This window comes from Galeopterus variegatus, unplaced genomic scaffold (genome assembly GCF_000696425.1).
Source record: "Galeopterus variegatus unplaced genomic scaffold, G_variegatus-3.0.2 Scaffold262, whole genome shotgun sequence".
Taxonomy (NCBI): domain Eukaryota; kingdom Metazoa; phylum Chordata; class Mammalia; order Dermoptera; family Cynocephalidae; genus Galeopterus; species Galeopterus variegatus.
The window spans coordinates 172566-191882 of record NW_007726373.1 but is presented as its reverse complement, the minus strand read 5'-3'; the positions used below and the strand labels follow the sequence as shown (position 1 = coordinate 191882).

General features: G+C 42.6%; 1 protein-coding gene across 2 annotated transcripts; it reads right to left on the bottom strand.

Annotated features, from left to right (window-relative positions):
* Positions 1-1843: 1843 nt before the first annotated feature.
* On the bottom strand, positions 1844-18539 carry ADSL (adenylosuccinate lyase). 2 transcript variants are annotated; one of them, XM_008566673.1, is made up of 13 exons: positions 18346-18539; positions 15472-15675; positions 13471-13515; positions 12875-12954; positions 9867-10038; positions 9693-9739; positions 7697-7787; positions 7088-7157; positions 6793-6940; positions 5228-5318; positions 4512-4601; positions 3705-3881; positions 1844-2174 (listed from the first exon to the last, which is right to left on the bottom strand). In XM_008566673.1, the coding sequence occupies exons 1-13, from the start codon at positions 18496-18498 to the stop codon at positions 2088-2090; spliced, it is 1455 nt and encodes a 484-aa protein (XP_008564895.1). In that variant the 5' UTR covers positions 18499-18539; the 3' UTR covers positions 1844-2087. The 2 variants fall into 2 exon arrangements, with proteins under 2 accessions (XP_008564895.1, XP_008564896.1); XM_008566674.1 differs by lacking the exon at positions 18346-18539 and adding an exon at positions 18007-18156.
* Positions 18540-19317: the final 778 nt, after the last annotated feature.

Sequence of the window (19317 nt, the reverse complement as noted above, 5' to 3'; positions counted from 1 at the left end):
CAAAGTCATACACTCAGCACGCGATCTTCTCCCCTGCCGCCTCCAAGCAACTTCATACGAAGGGCACAGCTGTGGCTTTTGCCAGCTCCTGCTCTATGTACTCAGCAGCTCCAGCCTTAAAGTGGCTGTGGCACAAAATGGTCGGAGCGGTTTTTTCTCTTTCTTATCATGGCTTCTCCCACCTTCATGCACTCTATAGGTCTCTCCTCCTCTTCTCCTGAGTTCTAGCAGCCCCAGGTTGGCTGTTGTTGCTTTTTTATAGTTGTAAATTTGTTGATTTGTGGGGACTGTCTATTCTGCCACCTTGACTGGAAGCCCTTTGGTTTGTAAATTTTAACTGCACCATACTAATATAAGATGCTTAACAAGGGAGACCAAGTATGGGGTATATGGGAATTCCCTGTACTATCTTTGCAATTTTCCTATAAATATAAAACTATTCTAAAATTAAGTTTTCTTAAATAAAAATTGTTAAAAACTTGAAAAAAGGGCCAACCCCATGGCTCACTTGGGAGAGTGCGGCACTGGGAGCGCAGGGGCGCTAGGAGCGCCGAGGCCGCAGGTTCAGATCCTGTATAGGGATGGCTGGTGCGCTCACTGGCTGAACGCAGTGCGGGCGACACCAAGCCAAGGGTTACGATCCCCTTACCAGTCACAAAAAGAAAAAAAAAAACTTGAAAAAATATGAAAAAGCAGAAAATCTCCTCTAACCCATTGTCCAAGAAATCACACATAAAAATGATTTTTATGAACACAATGTGGAATAATTAAATCAAGCTAGTTAGCATATCCATCACCTTAAATTTTTTTTTTTTGTGACCGGTAAGGGGATCGCAACCCACCGGCCATCTCTATATAGGATCCGAACCCGCGGCGGGAGCGCCGCAGCGCACGGAAGCGCCACTCTCCCCCGAGTGTGCCACGGGGCCAGCCCGATCACCTTAAATTCTTAACTTTTTGTGGTGAGAACATTTGAAATTTATTCCTTTAGCAATTTTGAAATGTACAATACTCCGTCAAACTATATTCACCATGCTGTGCAATAGAACTAAAAAATAAAAAAAATAAGAAATAACACCACCAAAAAAATAAATTAAAAAAAAAAAGGTTTTTTTTGGTGGCTGGGCAGTACAGGGATCTGAACCCTTATTTCTGATTACTTTTGATTGGATAAAATTAGAGACAATTCAGCTTCTTCCCCACTGCACCTCCTACCCCCCACCATTCCTGCTAACTAGTTTTCCAGCTTCTGCCTGATTGGGGGTGGGTCACTCTTTCAGCAGATCCAATGTCTGGGTCAAACCAGTCCTCAGTTGTGTTTTTTTTTTTTGTCTTTTTTTTCGTGTCCGGCAATGGATCGCAACCCTCAGTGTCGCGCCCGTACCGTACCGGACCGGGACCGGCAACGGGATCGCAACCCTCGGCATTACGCCCGCACCTCGCTCAGCCAGTGCGCCACCGGGCCGGCCCCTCAGTTGTGTTTCTTGAGACAACAATCAAGTCACTCTTACTCCACAGAATATTTGAAGTATTGACAAGTTTTTGCCTGTATAGGATAGAGAGCCTTAACATTCCTTCACCACCTCTCATAAGACAAGGTCTTCTTTGGACGTCGGCTCTTCAGTTTACCAATTCCTCAGAATGGATGTACAAAATTGAACACATTCTATAAATATGGAACAGTAAGCCTCTGGTGGCTTTTCTGGATACTACACTACCACTAACATACCCTAAAACTGTCTTCTCTCAGTTCTGGCTCATAATGAGTTAAAAGTTAACTTAAATAAATATGTGAAAATGACTAACCTTGAGGTGGCTGGAAAATACGTCTTGAAAGAACAGAGACAAGTATGAGCTACATTTATTATGCAATTTTTTGTTGCTGTAAAGACAGAGTCAACTACACTGTTTTGTTTCTGCATTGTTAACCTTGAGAAATGTGAAAACACCATGGAAAGAAGGGAGTGCTGTATTAATGTAAGAACAATTCTTGAGGTAAAATAAGGCACTACAGTGACACTATTTCATGCCTCAGCAATAAAGTTAACAAAACCAAAAACGATTTTTCATTTAATTTTCTGCCAACTCTACAGACGTAATTCTGCTTTCACCTTCATCACACTTTCATATGGTTTTAACAGGGGATATACCTCCTCTTCTAAGAATCGTTGTACCTGCCAAAGAGGAAAGCAAAAAAAGATAAAAGAAAATGTTAAGATATAAGTGGATAATACTTTTAAATGTAGTTGATATCACAGAGACCTAATTTGATAATGCTTCTACTCTGCCATGAGCTTCTATTTTCCTCAGTGGTAAGAAATGTCTCCCTAGGGCCGAGCCCGTGGCGCATTCGGGGGAGTGCGGCGCTGGGAGTGCAGCAGCGCTCCTGCCACGGGTTTGGATCCTATATAGGGATGACAGGTGCGCTCACTGGCTGAGCGCGGTGCGGCCGGTCTCCAAAAGGACAAAAAAAAAAAAAAAAAAAAAAAAAGAAAGAAATGTCTCCCTAGATACAGGCGACTTCAACCCACCGTGTCCACATATGCCATTCTTCCCCACAAACTAGCCTAGCTGTGCTCCCTCAGTTGGTCTCACCATTTCTACTCAAGTCACCAAAGCTAAAATCATGATGGCTTCTTCCCTCCTCCTTCCCAGTCCCATTCAAACAGTCAACAAGTGATGAACCTCCTCTTTCTGTTTCTCCGTATCTACCACCACTGCCCTGGCTCAAAGCTTGGTCTGTTTGCAGTAGCCTCCTTATTGGTCTCCCTACCTCCAATTTTAAGTCTTTCAAATCCAACCTTTACATCACACCAGAGTGATATGAATATAAATGATAAACTCCTGCTTGTTTTCAGCTTCAATTCTGTAACTACTTTTGGAATACTTGCTACTCCAGCAATACTCAACTGATTGTAAGTGCTCTCACATGTTAGGTAGGGGTCTATGCATTTGCCATCTCCTCTCAGCATGGCAGTGCCAGGCTAACTCCTGCTTGTCAGCTCAGACATGATGTCTTTCAGGAAGTCTTTCCTAACTTCTACTACACTCTGCTTGAAAGGGACATGTCCTCCTTTGTGATCCCCTAAAATGATGTGCTTCCCTCAATTCCTGCATGTGCTGCTTGGTGTTATAATGACCTATTTATGTCTTCACTACTATGTTTTGAGCTCGTTGAAGACAGATTACATACTTGTCTTTAAATCCCCATAATTAAACACTGTACCCAAACACATATTGAGCACTTAGTATGTACCTGGTAAATGTTTTTGAATAAACTCTTCTAATTTTTTGGAAAAGGCCAAAAGGAAAAATGATAAAACATTTACTGAGTATCTACTATGCATTAAGCACTATAATATATATATTTTTATCCTGTCAGCCAGTAAATGCCATAAATCAGGAATGAACCCAGATCCACCTGACAATAAAACCTAATTCTTTGTCCATTATAGCACTTCTTGAGACCAAAAGACAATTCTGGGAAATCCAAATAGGGAAATAATCAAGACAGCTCTAAACAGTCAAATCTTTACATTTTAGCCAGCAACCTGCTCTGATTCTTTCTAACTAGCCCTATACACACATCTCCCACAAAATAGAACCATCAAAAAGAGTATCCCAGGTTCTGCAGCCCAGCAGTGTAAAAAGAGGGCATCTGGAGAAGACTGCAGCATCTCCGAAGTGTCCTAAGGGATGCTTACCTGCTGTGACGCACGACCAGTGAAAGAAGAAGGATCCAGTAAATTGTCCAACTGGGAGTGAACAGGACTGAAGTAGGCATCGGCCCGGATACGCTCTATGAGGTCATTGTCACCCCCTTCCTGCTTGACCACAGCAGCTGCCTGCTGGGAAAGCACTCTGATTTTCTCATGGCAATCCTGGGAAGAGAGTGAAGGAACATCAGTTCACTAGCACCAAAGCATTTGAAAGCTCTTGAAAAATTGTCAGGCATTTCACATCCATGCTGTCTATACAGCTGGTACACAAAACCCCTCAGCTGGGGTGGCTCCCCTCACTGATACCACCAGAATCTTAACTCTGACCACACCTTAGGACGAACCTGAAGTGATGCCCACCTCACTCTGGTTCCTCTTCTTCAAAGCCTTACGAACGATTTGCTCACTTCCCATCACTTTCTGTGGAAATTCAGACCTAATTCCTTCACTAAAAGTGGACTTTTTCTACAAGTAATTGATTCATTTTTTATAAACTGAGTTCAGTTGGCTGGTTAGCTCAGTTGGTTAGAGTGCAGCCTTATAACACCGAGGTCATGGGTTCAGATCCCTTGTACCAGCCAGCCACTAAAATAAGTAAATGAATAAATAAATAAGCTGAGTTTGCCACAATCACCCTCCAGAGATGGCAGAATGTGGTCACTGCTTGTACCAATACCATGACTGAAGGTAATAACAGAAACGTCTTCCTCCATCCATTCTTCTTCAGGGAGGAGAGAGCAAGACACTAAAGGAGTACTCTCAAATTATCGAGGAGCACGAGGGGTTACAAACCTGGCGGCTACCCCCAGCTTTGACCATGGCCATGATGATGTTCTCTGTGGCCATGAAAGGCAGCTCTTGCCAAATGCGCCGTTCAATTACCTAGAAGAAAAGAATAAGGCCAAGAAGGATGCCACAAGGTTACAAAGTCATACACTCAGCAGGATATCAAGTCAAGCAAAATGCAGAGCAGGGACATGAACTGTCATATTTATGGAAATAGAGTAATGGGTTGTTCTATTCTATACCATATTTTTCAGTTTTCTTACTAATGCAAGACATATTTTGATTTGAAAGAGGGAATATTAAGAACATTTTAAAAAGTTGTTTCATTGGAAAGATTCCTAAAACCTCAAATTTATTAAAAAATTTGTTAAATTTCATGCCCAGACCTGAGAGCTCAATGTATGACAGAAATGAACCCATCTGTCTCAGGTATGCAAAAACAAGTAAATGGAGCCATCTACTCTGCCTAGTCACACCAGAGCTCATTATTCATGCTGGTAGACAGTATAAGGCAATTTAAAGTACTTCTTTTTCTATAAATATGTCTATGAATTCCACAGAGCTAATTCCCTGAGTTTATGTCATGAACACAAAGATGAACTCCAGTTGGGAAGAACTCCTATTGGACCAGCAATACAGCTTCCCCAACACACTCACTCCACAGCAACCCCTTTCCCACATTCTAACCCCTAAAACTTTACTTTTTAATTGAGGCCTCTTACTTTGGGGTACACCACCAATCCTTCAGAAATGTTCTGCAGCGTATTCAATATAGTATCTGCAGTGAGAAATGCCTCAGCCAAACAGATACGTCTAGAAAACAAACAGCCATTCAGTTATTTCTTTAAATAAATAATTCCAGTGAAATGTGGGCTGTGTCCCAAGAAGCTGCTCTATTGACTTCTCATGCCATATATACTCTTTGTACAATTTCCTTCAGTCTCATGACTTCAACTACCCCAAAGTCCTCATGACCCTCAAATCTATCACCTCTAGGCAAGACCACTTGTCCAAGTGCCAGACCTCATACCTGAGAGCCCCACCCGACTGACCCATAAGTACCTCAAATTCCAAACTAAATTCGGCCGCTTTCTCATTGCCTCCTACTCACCATCACAAAAGTGCTTTCTTCTCCCTTGTAGCTCCCCTCAGTAAATGGCACTAGCACCCAGGTCAACCACCAACCCTGGCCAATCTGCCCTTTACTCCATATCTACATCCTTCCACTCCATTTTACATGGCCACTGTGCCAATGTGAAGTTGGACTTTTAAAGCAGCCGTCTAACTTGTTCTGACCAGATCCATGTCCCCTTACAACTGATTCTCCAATTGTTTCCAGGGAGTTTGAACAGGCAAGTCTGATTAGGTCACATCCTGCTAAAAAGTATCCAATGGCTGACTTCAAAACAAGCTCACATGACTTCTTTCCATAGATAAACCCTGGATTACGCAGATCCCAGAGAGCTACCTTTAACTTTACATCCTTATCCATTCAAGAAATCCAGGTACAATGCAAGCAAGGAGAGTAATGTAAATCTGCTTTAACTGAGTATATACATAAAGCAGAAAATCATGTGCATGTTGGCACTTTATTAGTAGTTTCAAGTTACTTCTAACCCATCTCATAACTAATTAAGATGTCACTGTTCAAAGACACCACAGTTGACATCTACCTGCCTTCAGAATAGTATCTAAATTCCTTTTTAGGGCCTTTAAGGCCCTTCATAAACTGACTACTACCTGCGATCATGTCCTGCCTCATTTCCTGCCACATATTGACTTCATTCCCATCCGTTTGTTAACTTCCTCAACTGTTCTTCTTCCTTTGTGCCTTTTATATGTGCTCCCAATCTTGTATTTAAAAACACTGCGATCATGTCCTGCCTCATTTCCTGCCACATATTGACTTCATTCCCATCCGTTTGTTAATTTCCTCAACTGTTCTTCTTCCTTTGTGCCTTTTATATGTGCTCCCAATCTTGTATTTAAAAACATCTACTCCAGGGTTCAATCCCTGTACCAATCAACAACCAAAAGAAAAAAAAAAGGTCTGTATTTCTTAAATCTACAACACTACTCCTTCCTCTTTGCTCCCACAGTACCCTGGTACACACTGTGATCACAACTTATCATACCGCAGTTTTTATATTTTTGCCTCCCTTCTAGACTCCAGGCTCCTTGGGGAGAAGGAGGGAATGTAGAGATGCTCAAATATGTCCTTTTGCTTCCAGCCCCTCTTTTAGTCTTCCTCCCAACCTGCTGTATGTGACATCCCTGTTCCACTGACCGGTTGGCACTATCATCCAGCGTGCGTTCAAACCACTGCACAGATGCTGTCTGCAGTGGGTCCATGATAAGGGTCATCAGGTGACGGGCAAGGCTGCAGCAACGTTCTGAGCGCATGGGGTTCCGCTTGTATGGCATTGCACTTGAGCCTGCCCACATAAAAGTACGAGATGCAGAGGCAGAAAGACTCCTGAGGACAGTGAGTGTGCAAGCATGCTGCTGGGTGAGCCGTTAGGACATGTCCACAGCCTCTTCAGCAGCTCTGTGGTGCTCCCAGGTTTCCACATAACACTCACCAATCTGCTGTTTTTCAAAGGGTTCCTCCATCTCCTTGAGGTTTGCCAGGAGACGTATGTCGGTGCAAATCTGGAAGAAGCAGGAAACAGGCATCATCCTACACTCTCAGTGTGCGGGAGAGTATGGAAACAGGAACTAGACTGACAGAGACTAGCACGTCCTCCCGAAGAGCTCCTGGAGAGTATCTTATTCAGACATCTCTCTGCTCCCAAAGAGCTGGGATAACAAACTTAAGAAGCACAGAAACACTTTTGTGAAATAATGCTTAAGACATCATGGAAAGGCGACAACAAGATTAATTTTAATATACCCCTAAACAAGATGGACATTTTGTAGTCCTTGGAGTAACTTCATTTTTTAAAAAAAATTTTTTTAATTTTAATTTTTTTTATACTCTGCCCACCACAAGGCAGCCCCCCTTGGAGTAACTTTAAAGAGAATGCCAAAACTAGTCTTTCCCATTAACACACATTAACTTAAGGAGTCTATTTACAGACCCCAAATTGTTAAAACTGATGTGTGACATCTCTTGAGAGACAAGATTAAGTAAAAGCCTGAGGCTGGTTCAGTCTGTGGTGCCCAAAGCCCCACAAACTACCCTCTCTCACCTTGTGTACTGATGCCCCCAGGCTAGCCAGCACAGACAGCACCTCGATATCCAGTTTTCGTGTATAAGTCTGCCCTGTGATGATGAAAGCCCTAGAAATAAATAGAAGAGTCTATGTTAAAACATTTCAAAATGTGACTCTGTGATAGAGTTTGGACGTATTGTCCCCCTAAAACTCATGTGGAAATCTGATTCCCAATGTGGCAGTGTTGGGAGCGGTTTGAGTCATGGGAACAGATCCCTCATGAATGGATTAATGCTCTCCCTGGAGGGAGAGGGGTAGTGAGTGAGTTTTCAGCTTTATTAATTCCCACAAGACCTGGTTGTTTAAAAGGACCCTGGCACCTTCTCTCTCTTGCTTCTTCTCGCCATGTGATCTGCTTGTACCCACCAGCCACCTGCCGCTTTCCACCACGAGTAGAAGCAGCCTGAATCCCGTGCCAGATGTAGCTGTCCCAGAATCGTAAGCCAAATAAATCTCTGTTCTTTATAAACTACCCAGTCTCAGGTATTCTGGTATAGCAACACAAAAGCAGACTAATATAAAAAATTGGTACCAGAGAAGTGGGGTGTTGCTTATAACAAGTACTTGAAAACGTGGAAGCGGCTTTGGAACTGGGTGTTAGGCAAAGGTTGGAGGTGTTTGGAGGACCCAGAAGAAGACAAAGAGACAAAGGAAAGTTTGGCATGTCTTAGAGACTGGTTACGTGGTGGTGAGCAGAATGCTGATAGAAATATGGACTGTAAAGGCCATTCTAAGGAGGTCTCAGACAGAAACGAGAAGGAATTTATTGGAAACTGGGGCAGATCCCTCATGAATGGATTAATGCTTTCCCTGGGGGTTGGTGGTAGTGAGTGAGTTCTCGCTCTATTAGCTCTCACAAGATCTGGTTGTTTAAAAAACCCTGGCACCTCTGCGCACGCATGCTCGCTCTCTCTTTCTCTCATTTCCTCTCGCCATATGATCTGCTTGTACCCGCCGCTGCCTGCCCCTTTCCGCCATGAGTAGAAGCAGCCTGAGGCCTGCACCAGATGCAGCTGTTCCAGAATCATAAGCCAAATAAACCTCTGTTCTTTATAAATTACCCAGTCTCAGGTATTCTGTTATAGCAACACAAAACAGACTAATATACTCTGTTAAACAAAAAAGCAAAACCAGGGCTGGCCCGGTGGCGCACTGGAGAGTGCGCCATTTGGGAGTGTGGCGGCGCTCCCGCTGAGGGTTTGGATCCCATGTGGAGACCGGTTCCCGCTCACTGGCTGAGCGCAGTGCGGGCGCAACACCGAGGGTTGCGATCCTGTTGCCGGTCAGTAAAAAAGACAAAAAGGAAAGAGTGCGCCGTTTGGGAGTGTGGCGGTGCTCCCGCTGAGGGTTTGGATCCCATGTGGAGACCGGTTCCCGCTCACTGGCTGAGCGCAGTGCGGGCGCAACACCGAGGGTTGCGATCCTGTTGCCGGTCAGTAAAAAAGACAAAAAGGAAAAAAAAATAAAAAGCAAAACCAGATCCTAAGCAAAAGTTTGGTCTCATTGGTATGTTAAGCTATACTGAGCCCAGAGGACCTGACTGGCTTGCTGCTGAAACAAACTTCTCCCACCCTTTTTACTAATACTCAGGAAGCTGTCCTGACTTGAAGAGGAAAGATGATCTGGTGTGCCTATGTCCAGAGTGGAGTCACAGCAGAGCCTGGTGGCCTTCAATGGAAATGGTCAGATTTAGACTCATGCATTGGAAGCCCTCAGTAAAGAAAATAAAAACAGAACATCGGTAAGTCTATCTTAAAGAAATCAGAAAAAATAGCTTCCCTTTTCCTGATAGATTGTAAGAAAATAGAATCTAAACTATAAGAAAATACAACCCAGGCAAGAAATGGAAGGAATGGTAAGAAAAACAAAGGAAGAAAAAAGCCAAAAAAGTTAAGGTCAAATCTAGAGGTATACTGAACACTGGCCTTTCATCAACATAACAGGCAGGACAACACTTTTCCCATTTACCTACCTCTTAAATCCTGCCTTTACTGTCACCATCTTGTCAAGCTGCTCTACCTTGGAGAGAAAAGACACATCCCTATAGAAATCCAAGTATCCAGTATGAGAATATCCCAACCTGGCATCCACCCAAGAAACAAGGTTGAGTTTCTGTGGCCCTCAGGTCACTTTCAGATCACAATACCTTTTGGTCATCTCCCTCAAAGAGCTGCAGGAAGCTGGCCTGAGTGCCAGTGGTGCCCTTCACTCCCCGGAAGCGCAGGTCATCTCGGACACGCTTTAAGTTCTGGAGATCCATGCAAAGATCTTGAATCCAAAGACAACAACGTTTCCCAACTGTGGTCAGCTGAGCAGGCCTGAGAACATCCCAAAGAGAACACACAGAAGTCTCAAACCAAGGCTTTACTTCATAAAAGCTTCATTGCTTCTTCTAATAACCATCATTACACTTTGGGGTGGGGGGTGACTATTAAAATAACAGTTGAAAAAACTGGTAAAGACAAAACAAGAGCTCAAAAGTTTGCACAAGAGTCAAAAAAGTGTACCACTGAACGGTACACTTTAAAAGGGTACCCAAAAAAGAGATTCAATATCATTTATAAATATTCAAACATCGTAAAACTGCTAGCATAGTTCTTTCTTCACCAAGAGGCAATTTAATATAAGGGCAGGGACAATGTGTTTTGTTTGTGGCTTTATCTGCAGAGACTGGAAAGAAATATATCAGACATTCATGTAACAAACATTCACCGAGTATCTAATACGTTCTTGATATTAGAAATACAACAGACAAGGTCCCTGTGCAATGGAACTTACACTGTAGTATAAACAAGTAAAAAAAGTTAACACAATAATTGTTAATATTTTAAATGCTAAAAGAATAAAATGAGGATGTGGACACTGGAGATAGTTACTCTAGACTGGCAGTAAAGGAAGGCCAGTGAAGAGCCAAGATTCAATGAGGAGCCAGTCGTGCTATGGAGAACAGCCCCAAAACACATATAACCAAAGGACTCTAATATAACAGCCAATGGCTTATGTTATTAAACAAGTCAAAATCAATGCACTGATGGACTATTTGTGAACATACTCGTAAAACCCAATAATGAAAAAATTAAATAATTTACAAGTTTTTTTTTTTTAAAGATGACCGGTAAGGGGATCTTAACCCTTGGCTTGGTGTTGTCAGCACCACGCTCAGCAAAAACCGGCCATCCCTATATAGGATCCAAACCCATGGCCTTGGTGTTATCAGCACTGCACTCTCCTGAGTGAGCCACGGGCCGGCCCTAAATAATTTACAAGTTTTAATAGATAACCTAGAGTCATCCCACATGGAATTTCTCTCCTGTTAGGCTAATGGTACTGACAGCTAGCAACATCAAGGCACACCACTAGGAAAGCTATAGTAGACACATCATAAGCTACAGTGTACCCCCAAATTAATCTCAAGACAATGTTCCTTGTTAACTCCTGTAACTAGATTATTGGTGTAAGCAAATAAATAAATAAATTTGCCTGGGCTTGTTCACAGCAGCATTATTCATAATAGCCACAAAGTGGAAACAACCCAAATGTACATTAACTGATGAATGGCTAAACAAAATGTGGTATAGCCATGTAATGGAATGTTATTAGTTCTGATACATGCTACAACATGAATGAATACTGAAAACATCATGCTAAGTGAAAGAAGCCAGTCACAAAAAGGTCACACATTAACATGATTCCATTTATATGAAACGTCTGGAATGGGTAAATCAGCCTGGCTGATTAGCTCAGTTGGTGGTTGGAGCATAGTGTTGATAGAATATGCAAATCCAGAGAGACAAAAATAGACTCATTGTTGTCAGGGCCTGGGGAAGGGGGGAATAGGAGTGACTGTTAATGGGTATGGGGTTTCTTTTTGGAGTGATGGAAATATTCAGAAATTATGGAATGGTAATGATCATCTAACTCTAAATATACTAAAAACCACTGAATTGTACAGTTTAAAAGGGTGATTTTTATGGTATGTGAATTGTGTCTAAGTAAAGCCTTTTCTCTTTTTAATTGCACAGACTTTTTTAAAAAAATTACATACATCAACACAATTTTCTGAGTGCCTGCCTAATGCCTACTAACTGTGGTAGTCAATACCTCTCACTACATATCTGCAAAGGAATACTACAAAGGAATGCCTCTGCATTCCTTGAGCACAGATGCAGAAGAGCTCCCACACAAGCAATGCAAGGTGTGTGGGAAAACCAGCAGAGAAGGTAACATCTGTCACAGTCAAGCCACACACACCGAGCACTGTCCCCTTCACATGAACAATTTCTGCAGATTTCTCGTACAAATAAACATAGGCCCTAACTTTAAGGTTAAGATCAACAGGCTTTCATCTCATAAGTTATGAAATGATACCCTTGTTGCCATAGCAACAGTCCACCAAAACATAAGGTACTGATATACCAATACCTAAAGAACATCATTCAATACATGTCACTATCATTCCAAAAATGACATCATCAGCTTTTAAAAAGGGCTTTATTCAGTAATCATCAAAATACTTGCACATTTTAAAAAATATAAAAAGTAGGAAAAATTTTAATTACTTATTATCTCATAAACCAGAATAAGCAATATTTACATCATGGGATACTTTGACCCAATCTTTGTGCAATTTATAAAGGCTTTTTTTCCCATAACATCAACCTAAGTACATTTTCATATTATTAAGTCTTATGAGCATCATTTTAATGCACACATATTATTATAACCTGTGGATACACTATACCTTAATTATTCTCTCACTGTTGGACATTTAGATTGTTTCCAATGCTTACTATCATAAATAATACTGTAACAAAGATCTTTGTGCATGAGGCTTTTCCCACAATGTGGATTATTTGGGCTAGATTCTCAAGAAGGGAATTACTAAACTGAGGCATATGAATACCTTTGAAGGCTCTTGTTACACATTTTTCAATGTTTCCCAAATGAAGTGTTATATTTACTCCCTCATCACTATAGCTTTTAAGGTGGTGCATATCAGGCTCATTCCTTATAAACATCCCAAGTTATCTGCTTAAGTTATGTTTTGAGATTCTCCACCTCAAGGTTACTGTGGAAAAGGGAGATTGAAGAAGTAACTGAAAGTCATATTCACATAAACAAGTCCAACTTGCAAGAAGTAATCTTATCACTTACTGGAAATGCGTGAAACCTAAGGTGGGTAGATCGGCTCGTTCCCTGGCAAAATCGGCAAGCCGAGAGATCACTCTGGCAAGCTATAAGAAAGACCACGTGGTAGGAAGAAGGTGACTTCAGGTTGAGTTTATTACATAATTAGAAACTAAACTTTTAGGCAATTTTATGTACAATTAGACTTCCAGCTCATGGAAGGCAGCAGCCATATTTTTTCATCTTTGTATCCTAAAGTGCCCTAAAGAGTTCATAGCAATCAACATTTGAAAACTGAGTTGAAAAAAAAAAAAAGAAAAACTGAGTTGACTATCTAAAAAGTCATGAACTATTTTAAGACCACTGCAGAAAAACAGGGCAAAGTCATAATCCTGACCCACATATTCCAGTAACATGCCTCTGGTTGCACTTCTTTCATTTAACAGGCTATGCTATAAAAAGCACTCACTTATAGTGCTGTAACTCAAGAAGAGACAATTAGTTCTACAGATTAGATATATGGTCATTCACCTGAGAAAAATAATTTACACTGTGTTGATTTGACACCCATCTCCTATCATAGGGAATCTAGGGCTGATAAGAAACCTCGGCCAACTCCTTACCTTCGGCAAAAGCAGGTCAAATGCATTTCTAAGAATTATCAGGTCCTGTAAAGGAGAATGCAATGGTCCTATATTAAACAGCTTTGCTCAAACATAATTATTACATAACACTTTTGGGCCATCACAGCTGGGTTTTGCAGCTAGCAGCGTATGTGACCATTAGCAACCCACTGTGCAAGCCAGAAGATGCTAAAAGAAGTTGTTCTTTTCTGATTGCTGTTTTAAAAGCACGCCAACTTAGAGAGCAGTACTACTGGGATCCATAAAGAACAAAACCTTTATGTTCATAAAACCCCATGTATGTGGTATCTAAAATAACTGAAAAATGTGCAAGTCACCAAGGTTGATATCTTCCCAGAGGGGAGCACTTCAGTCTCTCAGAAGCTTTCATATGGCACTTTTCATTACTTTCCTCCCCCTTTTTTCTTGTCTATAGTTGCTAACAAGGAAAGGCATGACCCGGAACATCAAGTTTTATGAAATTTAAAGCTCTTCTTGAGAGAGGTAAAAGATGTAAGGATTTCAGGCAATCCAACATATGCTTACATGAGACGGTAACTGTTGAGCCCAACTACACTACACACTGGGTACTTTTAAAAAGGATTTTCCAAGTAAGAGGATTGTTCTCTCATTATCTGGCTCACCAATTATACACAGATCCATTAACTATGAACCACTTAAGACAAAAAACAAAAAAACAAAAAACCAAAAAAGTATTTGGGGCAACTTAAAAATTAATGGCTTCTTCCTGAATTAGAAGTTTATCTGGAATCTAACTTTTGGTCCCATGGGTGCACTGTGATTAAGAGCACAAATTTTAGAGTCATTCTCCCAGGGTTTGTTTCCTTCCCAGCTGTATAATCTTGGACTAGTTCTTCAACCTCTCCTTAAGTTTCCTCATCTGTAGAAATGGGAATAATAAAGCGAGACTCAAAAGACTATGTATTCTATGATTCCATTTATATGAAATCTCTAAAAAAGGCAAAGCTATAGGGACAGAAGAAGCTCAGTGACTGTCTGGAAATAGAGGCAGGAGAGGGGACTGACTGCAAATAGGCATGGGAGAACTTTTTTTTTTGTGACCGGTAAGGGGATCGCAACCCTTGGCTTGGTGTCGCCCGCACCGCGCTCAGCCAGTGAATAAACATATAAAGAATAAACATATAAAGTACTCAGGACAGCACCTAGCAAACTCTCAGAAAATGCTTGCTGTTACTTTTCCATGTTTGACTATAAGACACTTTTGCTAATTAAAGTTTTAACAATTATAATGCATTCCTTCTTTCTTTTCAGAAGCCATAGCAAAGAATTATAAAAATCTTTGGAAAGAAAAGCCCTTTGGGGCCGAGCCCGTGGCACACTAGTGAGAGTGCGGCGCTGGGAGCGTAGCGACGCTCCCGCCGTGGGTTCGGATCCTATATAGGAATGGCCGGTGTGCTCACTGGCTGAGCGCGGTGTGGGCGACACCACACCAAGGGTTGTGATCCCCTTACCGGTCACAAAAAAGACAAAAAAAAAAAAAAGAAAAGCCCTTTGGAAATTCTCAGCCACTAAAATGCTAAGGTCTTGGCTTATTTCCAGTATACCAATGCATAAGCAGTACCTTCAAAGTCTTACTTTACGAGGTCACTAGGTGCTTATAGTTTAGATTGCAAGGATACCAAAAGCAGGATTTGCCTGAGCATTTTCAGCCAAGATACCCTAAAAAATAAAGATCTATGGAGTCACTTCCTAAACTGGACAAAATCAAATAAAATTTATAAACGTGGGCCGGCCCGTGGCTCACTCGGTAGAGTGTGGTGCTGATAACACCAAGGCCGCGGGTTCGGATCCTATATAGGGATGGCCGGTTTGCTCACTGGCTGAGCGTGGGGCTGACAACACCAAGCCAAGGGTTGAGACCCCCTTACCGGTCATCTTTAAAAAAAAAAAAAAAAAAAAAAAAAAAAATTATAAATGTGTTATAAAGATTAAGTTGTGAGTAAAAACACGTTATCCTACTGTATTGTCTCCAACATAGCAGGAGGTGGCACCAAGATGAATAATGCCTGCAGCTTTTGGACAGCAGTGGCCAAACGTGTGCACATGAGCCATCACATCATGTCGTAATTGCTTCTCTTCCTCAGCTGCCATCTTGAAGTCGATGTTGTCCAGGTTTGATCTCATCTCCTGGATCTGTTCATCTGTGATAGGCAAACCCAATGTCTGTAGAATAGCCAAAATAAAATCAATTAGCCTATTTCACAACTATTTGAATTGAAGTGACACTGAGAAAAAATTGGTTCATGTTAGTATTTATGCCCTACCTCCCAATTCTTAAAATCTGAGGCAACCAAACTAAAAGCACATGGAGTGAGGGTGGGCAAGCATGGTGGAGGGTGGTCAAAGGACTTTTCTCAATGAACCATGGTTAATTATATTCTAAGTAAACTCTAATATATAAAACAACAATATAATCCTGCTCTTGACTGTTCTCTCTGCCCCTGTACCTCTGCTTGGTTCACTCCCTCACACATTCTGGGCTCAAGTGTCATCTCCTCAGAGAAGTCTTTCCTGACTTCAATTTAAAACACCTTTCTGTGTCACTGTCATTCTCTATTCCTTTGGCCAGATTTTATTTGCAGGCCTTACCATCAGGTGACATTTTACATATTTATTAGCCTGTCCCTCCCCTCTAGAACTATACTCCATGAGAAGAGAGTTTTATTTATTGCTTAATCCTTAGTGTTTAGCATGTAAGTGCCCAAAATGCGGCAGCTTTACATCTAACTCAGATTTACTCAGAGAAACGAAAATTAAGAATTCTGTATGTAGTTTGCCAACAAATTATATACAGCAAATTTAGAGCAACTGAAAGCAATGCTAGGTGATACTGATAAGATCAACATCTTACATTCATCCATCACTGGAAAAATCAGGCTGGCAAAAAATAGCTGGCAGTCCATAGGCAGCTCAGGACACTGGATCCAAAGGCTGAATATATACAATGGTGAAACTGATTCAAACCACACTTGAACCTTGCAAGGCCTCACTCTGGGGAGGATCTTGCATCTCAGACCTGTACTGTCCAAAATGGTAGCTGCTAGCCACATGTGGCTATTTAAATTTCAATTGATTAATTTAAAGGTAAAAATTCAGTTCCTCAGTTGCACTAGCCACATTTCAAGTATTCAGTAGTCACAAGTGGCAAAACTTCCTGGGACTATGACAGTGAGAAGATGACACCTCAGGGCTCCTCCCAAAGCAAAGCAGTAGAGGGCAGCCTGACCATACTACTTCCCACAGGCAATTTATCTTCTCAAAATTCTTATTTTCCCTGTTGCTGACTTTATGCCTTCCTTCTCATCTTTAATTCCCCAAGTTTTTCTTAACTACTAAGTTATTATATAGTTTATGCTGCTAATTTTGACACCGTGATAATCCAAACCCCAAATTGTATATATTTCAGGAAATGTGTAGAGCAGAGAGAGAAAAGAACACATATGAGAGACTTCAAAAAGTTCATGAAAAGTTTTATATTATCTTTTAATTCTATTTTTCCAAGAACTTCTTGAAGTACCCTTATAGACTCTTTATTCCAATTCCAGCTTGAAGCCATTTACTAGCTATAGTGACCCTGGGAAAGTCTTTCTGAGTGCCACTCCTCTAATCTATAGAATTGAGTATCAAGTGAAACAGAAAAGAGTAAATATTAGTACATTACAAACCACAACACACGATTAAGGTCCTACTATCTACAACTATTGTTATCTGAGCCAACAGTTTATTAATTCTCTTTATGCGTCTATTCCCTGATCTGTAAAACAGGTACAGTAATAGTACTTACTCTGCAAGACTGTTTTGAGGATTAATGAGCTATTACATGTAGTCTTAAGACAGTGCCTGGATGTAGAAGGCACTATATAAATGTCTGCTATTATTATATCACTCAATTTTTTGGAGCACAGTGATGGCGAGTGGGCAGGGAATCTAGTGTGAAAGTTTACTGTTTGCAGAGTTCCATGGTACCAGGATTCTTGGCACGTACTCAGATAGTTTGTTTTTACTATACAGTTTGAGAGGACACTGCCATCTTGCTTGTTGTGGCACTTTCCTCTGAAACTTGAGGAGAAACATTATAGCTCGCTGGATCACCTCTGGTTTCCTTCAACTCCTCTGGGAAGGCCCCTCTGTAGCTACTTCTGAAACCGTCGGGCTGAGTAGCTCTATACGCAGCCTTTACAAAAGAAACCATAAATCCCATCTAATAAACCCCTACCCGGATTCTCCCTCCTCAGAAGCAAAGCGCAGCCAAGTGAAGCGGAAATAGTGGCCTAGAAAACACGGATTCCAGTCCTGTCACTGACTACACAGGCAAGTAAGTGGCTAAGCGCTCAGCTCAGGCTCTGGACTGAATCCAGGTTCGAATCCCAGTTCCGCTCTTAATAGCTGGATGGCCTAGGACAAACAACGCGCTCTCCAGGCTTGGTTTTCACCCTTGCAATGTGGGAAAACAAGAAAAAAATTAAATGGATTAAACAAGAAAAAAATAATTACGTGTAAAGGAATCAGCACAGTGGCACGTAACAAGCGCTCAGTGTCTGTAGCTAGCAGTGTACACCTGCAGAAGTGGTCATGATGCAGTCCCTGAAGCCACGGACGGCCTTTCTCGCCTCCGCGTCTCGAACGCTCGGGGGCTAAAAACATGAGGCAACAGGTGGCTGCTCCCAGACCTCCTGCCCTTGACTTCCTGGAGCCGCAGCTACTGAGGACAGGGAACACCAGGCTGAAAATAGCCGGGCCCGCGCGACTAACCCCAGGCGCTGAGCCGAGCCCGGCACGTGCTGGGGCGGGACCCTCCTCTCCAGGACCGCCGCCTCAGCCCCGGGGCGTTACCTGCTCGGCCTCCGCCAGCCACAGCCAGAGCTGCCGCCAGGTCCGGAATTTGTACCTGTCGCTGAATAGGAAGCACATCTCCGGGCTGGCGTAGCGGGAGGCAAGCGGTGAGCGGGAGCTGTCAGGCCCGCCACAGTCGCCTCCCGCCGCCATCCCGAACGTGTAACCAGAGGACGCTACGGGCAAGAGCGGAAGCGGAAGTCCGAGGTCAGGATGGGGCGGGACTTCCTCCGCCTGGTTTCCGCCCTTTGGGACTCGGGGCGATCTACAGCCAGAGCTGCCGCCAGGTCCGGAATTTGTACCTGTCGCTGAATAGGAAGCACATCTCCGGGCTGGCGTAGCGGGAGGCAAGCGGTGAGCGGGAGCTGTCAGGCCCGCCACAGTCGCCTCCCGCCGCCATCCCGAACGTGTAACCAGAGGACGCGACGGGTAAGAGCGGAAGCGGAAGTCCGAGGTCAGGATGGGGCGGGACTTCCTCCGCCTGGTTTCCGCCCTTTGGGACTCGGGGCGGTCTGAGAGCTGAAGGTTGCAGATCATTTCGCCTGCTGCATGCTAAGGGTTAACGTGTTTCTCTTCGTTTAAAAGAAACATGATTAGCCTTTCATAAATTAGCCTCTCTGCTCCTCGGTTTATCCTTCTGAAAAAAGGTACACTAAGACCTGCCTTTAAGAGTATGAAGCAGATTCAATGATGGAGCGGTGTCTGCTACACTTAGAAAGCCCTGTGTTTGCTGCTATTTAATTATGATTGTCGCCGACCCCCACTCCCACTCCCTGCCAGGCACCAAGCGCTGTTCTGAGGAAAAATGAAGATACCCAAGATAAATCAGCATTTATTGCGTACCACGTGAGCCCCTTGCGCCAAACTGCGGTAAAAATGGATTTCGACAAGCACTTACAGATGAGGGAACTGAGAGCCATGACTTGCTGAGGGTCCCCAGCTAGTAATTGGAGCCGGAAGACCCACATCCGC

Excerpts from the sequence above, each read along its gene's own strand:
- ADSL (XM_008566673.1), bottom strand. The coding sequence starts at position 18,498 with ATGGCGGCGGGAGGCGACTGTGGCGGGCCTGACAGCTCCCGCTCACCG. Across the intron at positions 7,788-9,692 it reads GTAAAGGCAGGATTTAAGAG|GGCTTTCATCATCACAGGGC; the intron begins GTAGGTAAATGG and ends ATTTATTTCTAG. Across the intron at positions 5,319-6,792 it reads CTGGATGATAGTGCCAACCG|ACGTATCTGTTTGGCTGAGG; the intron begins GTCAGTGGAACA and ends TTTGTTTTCTAG.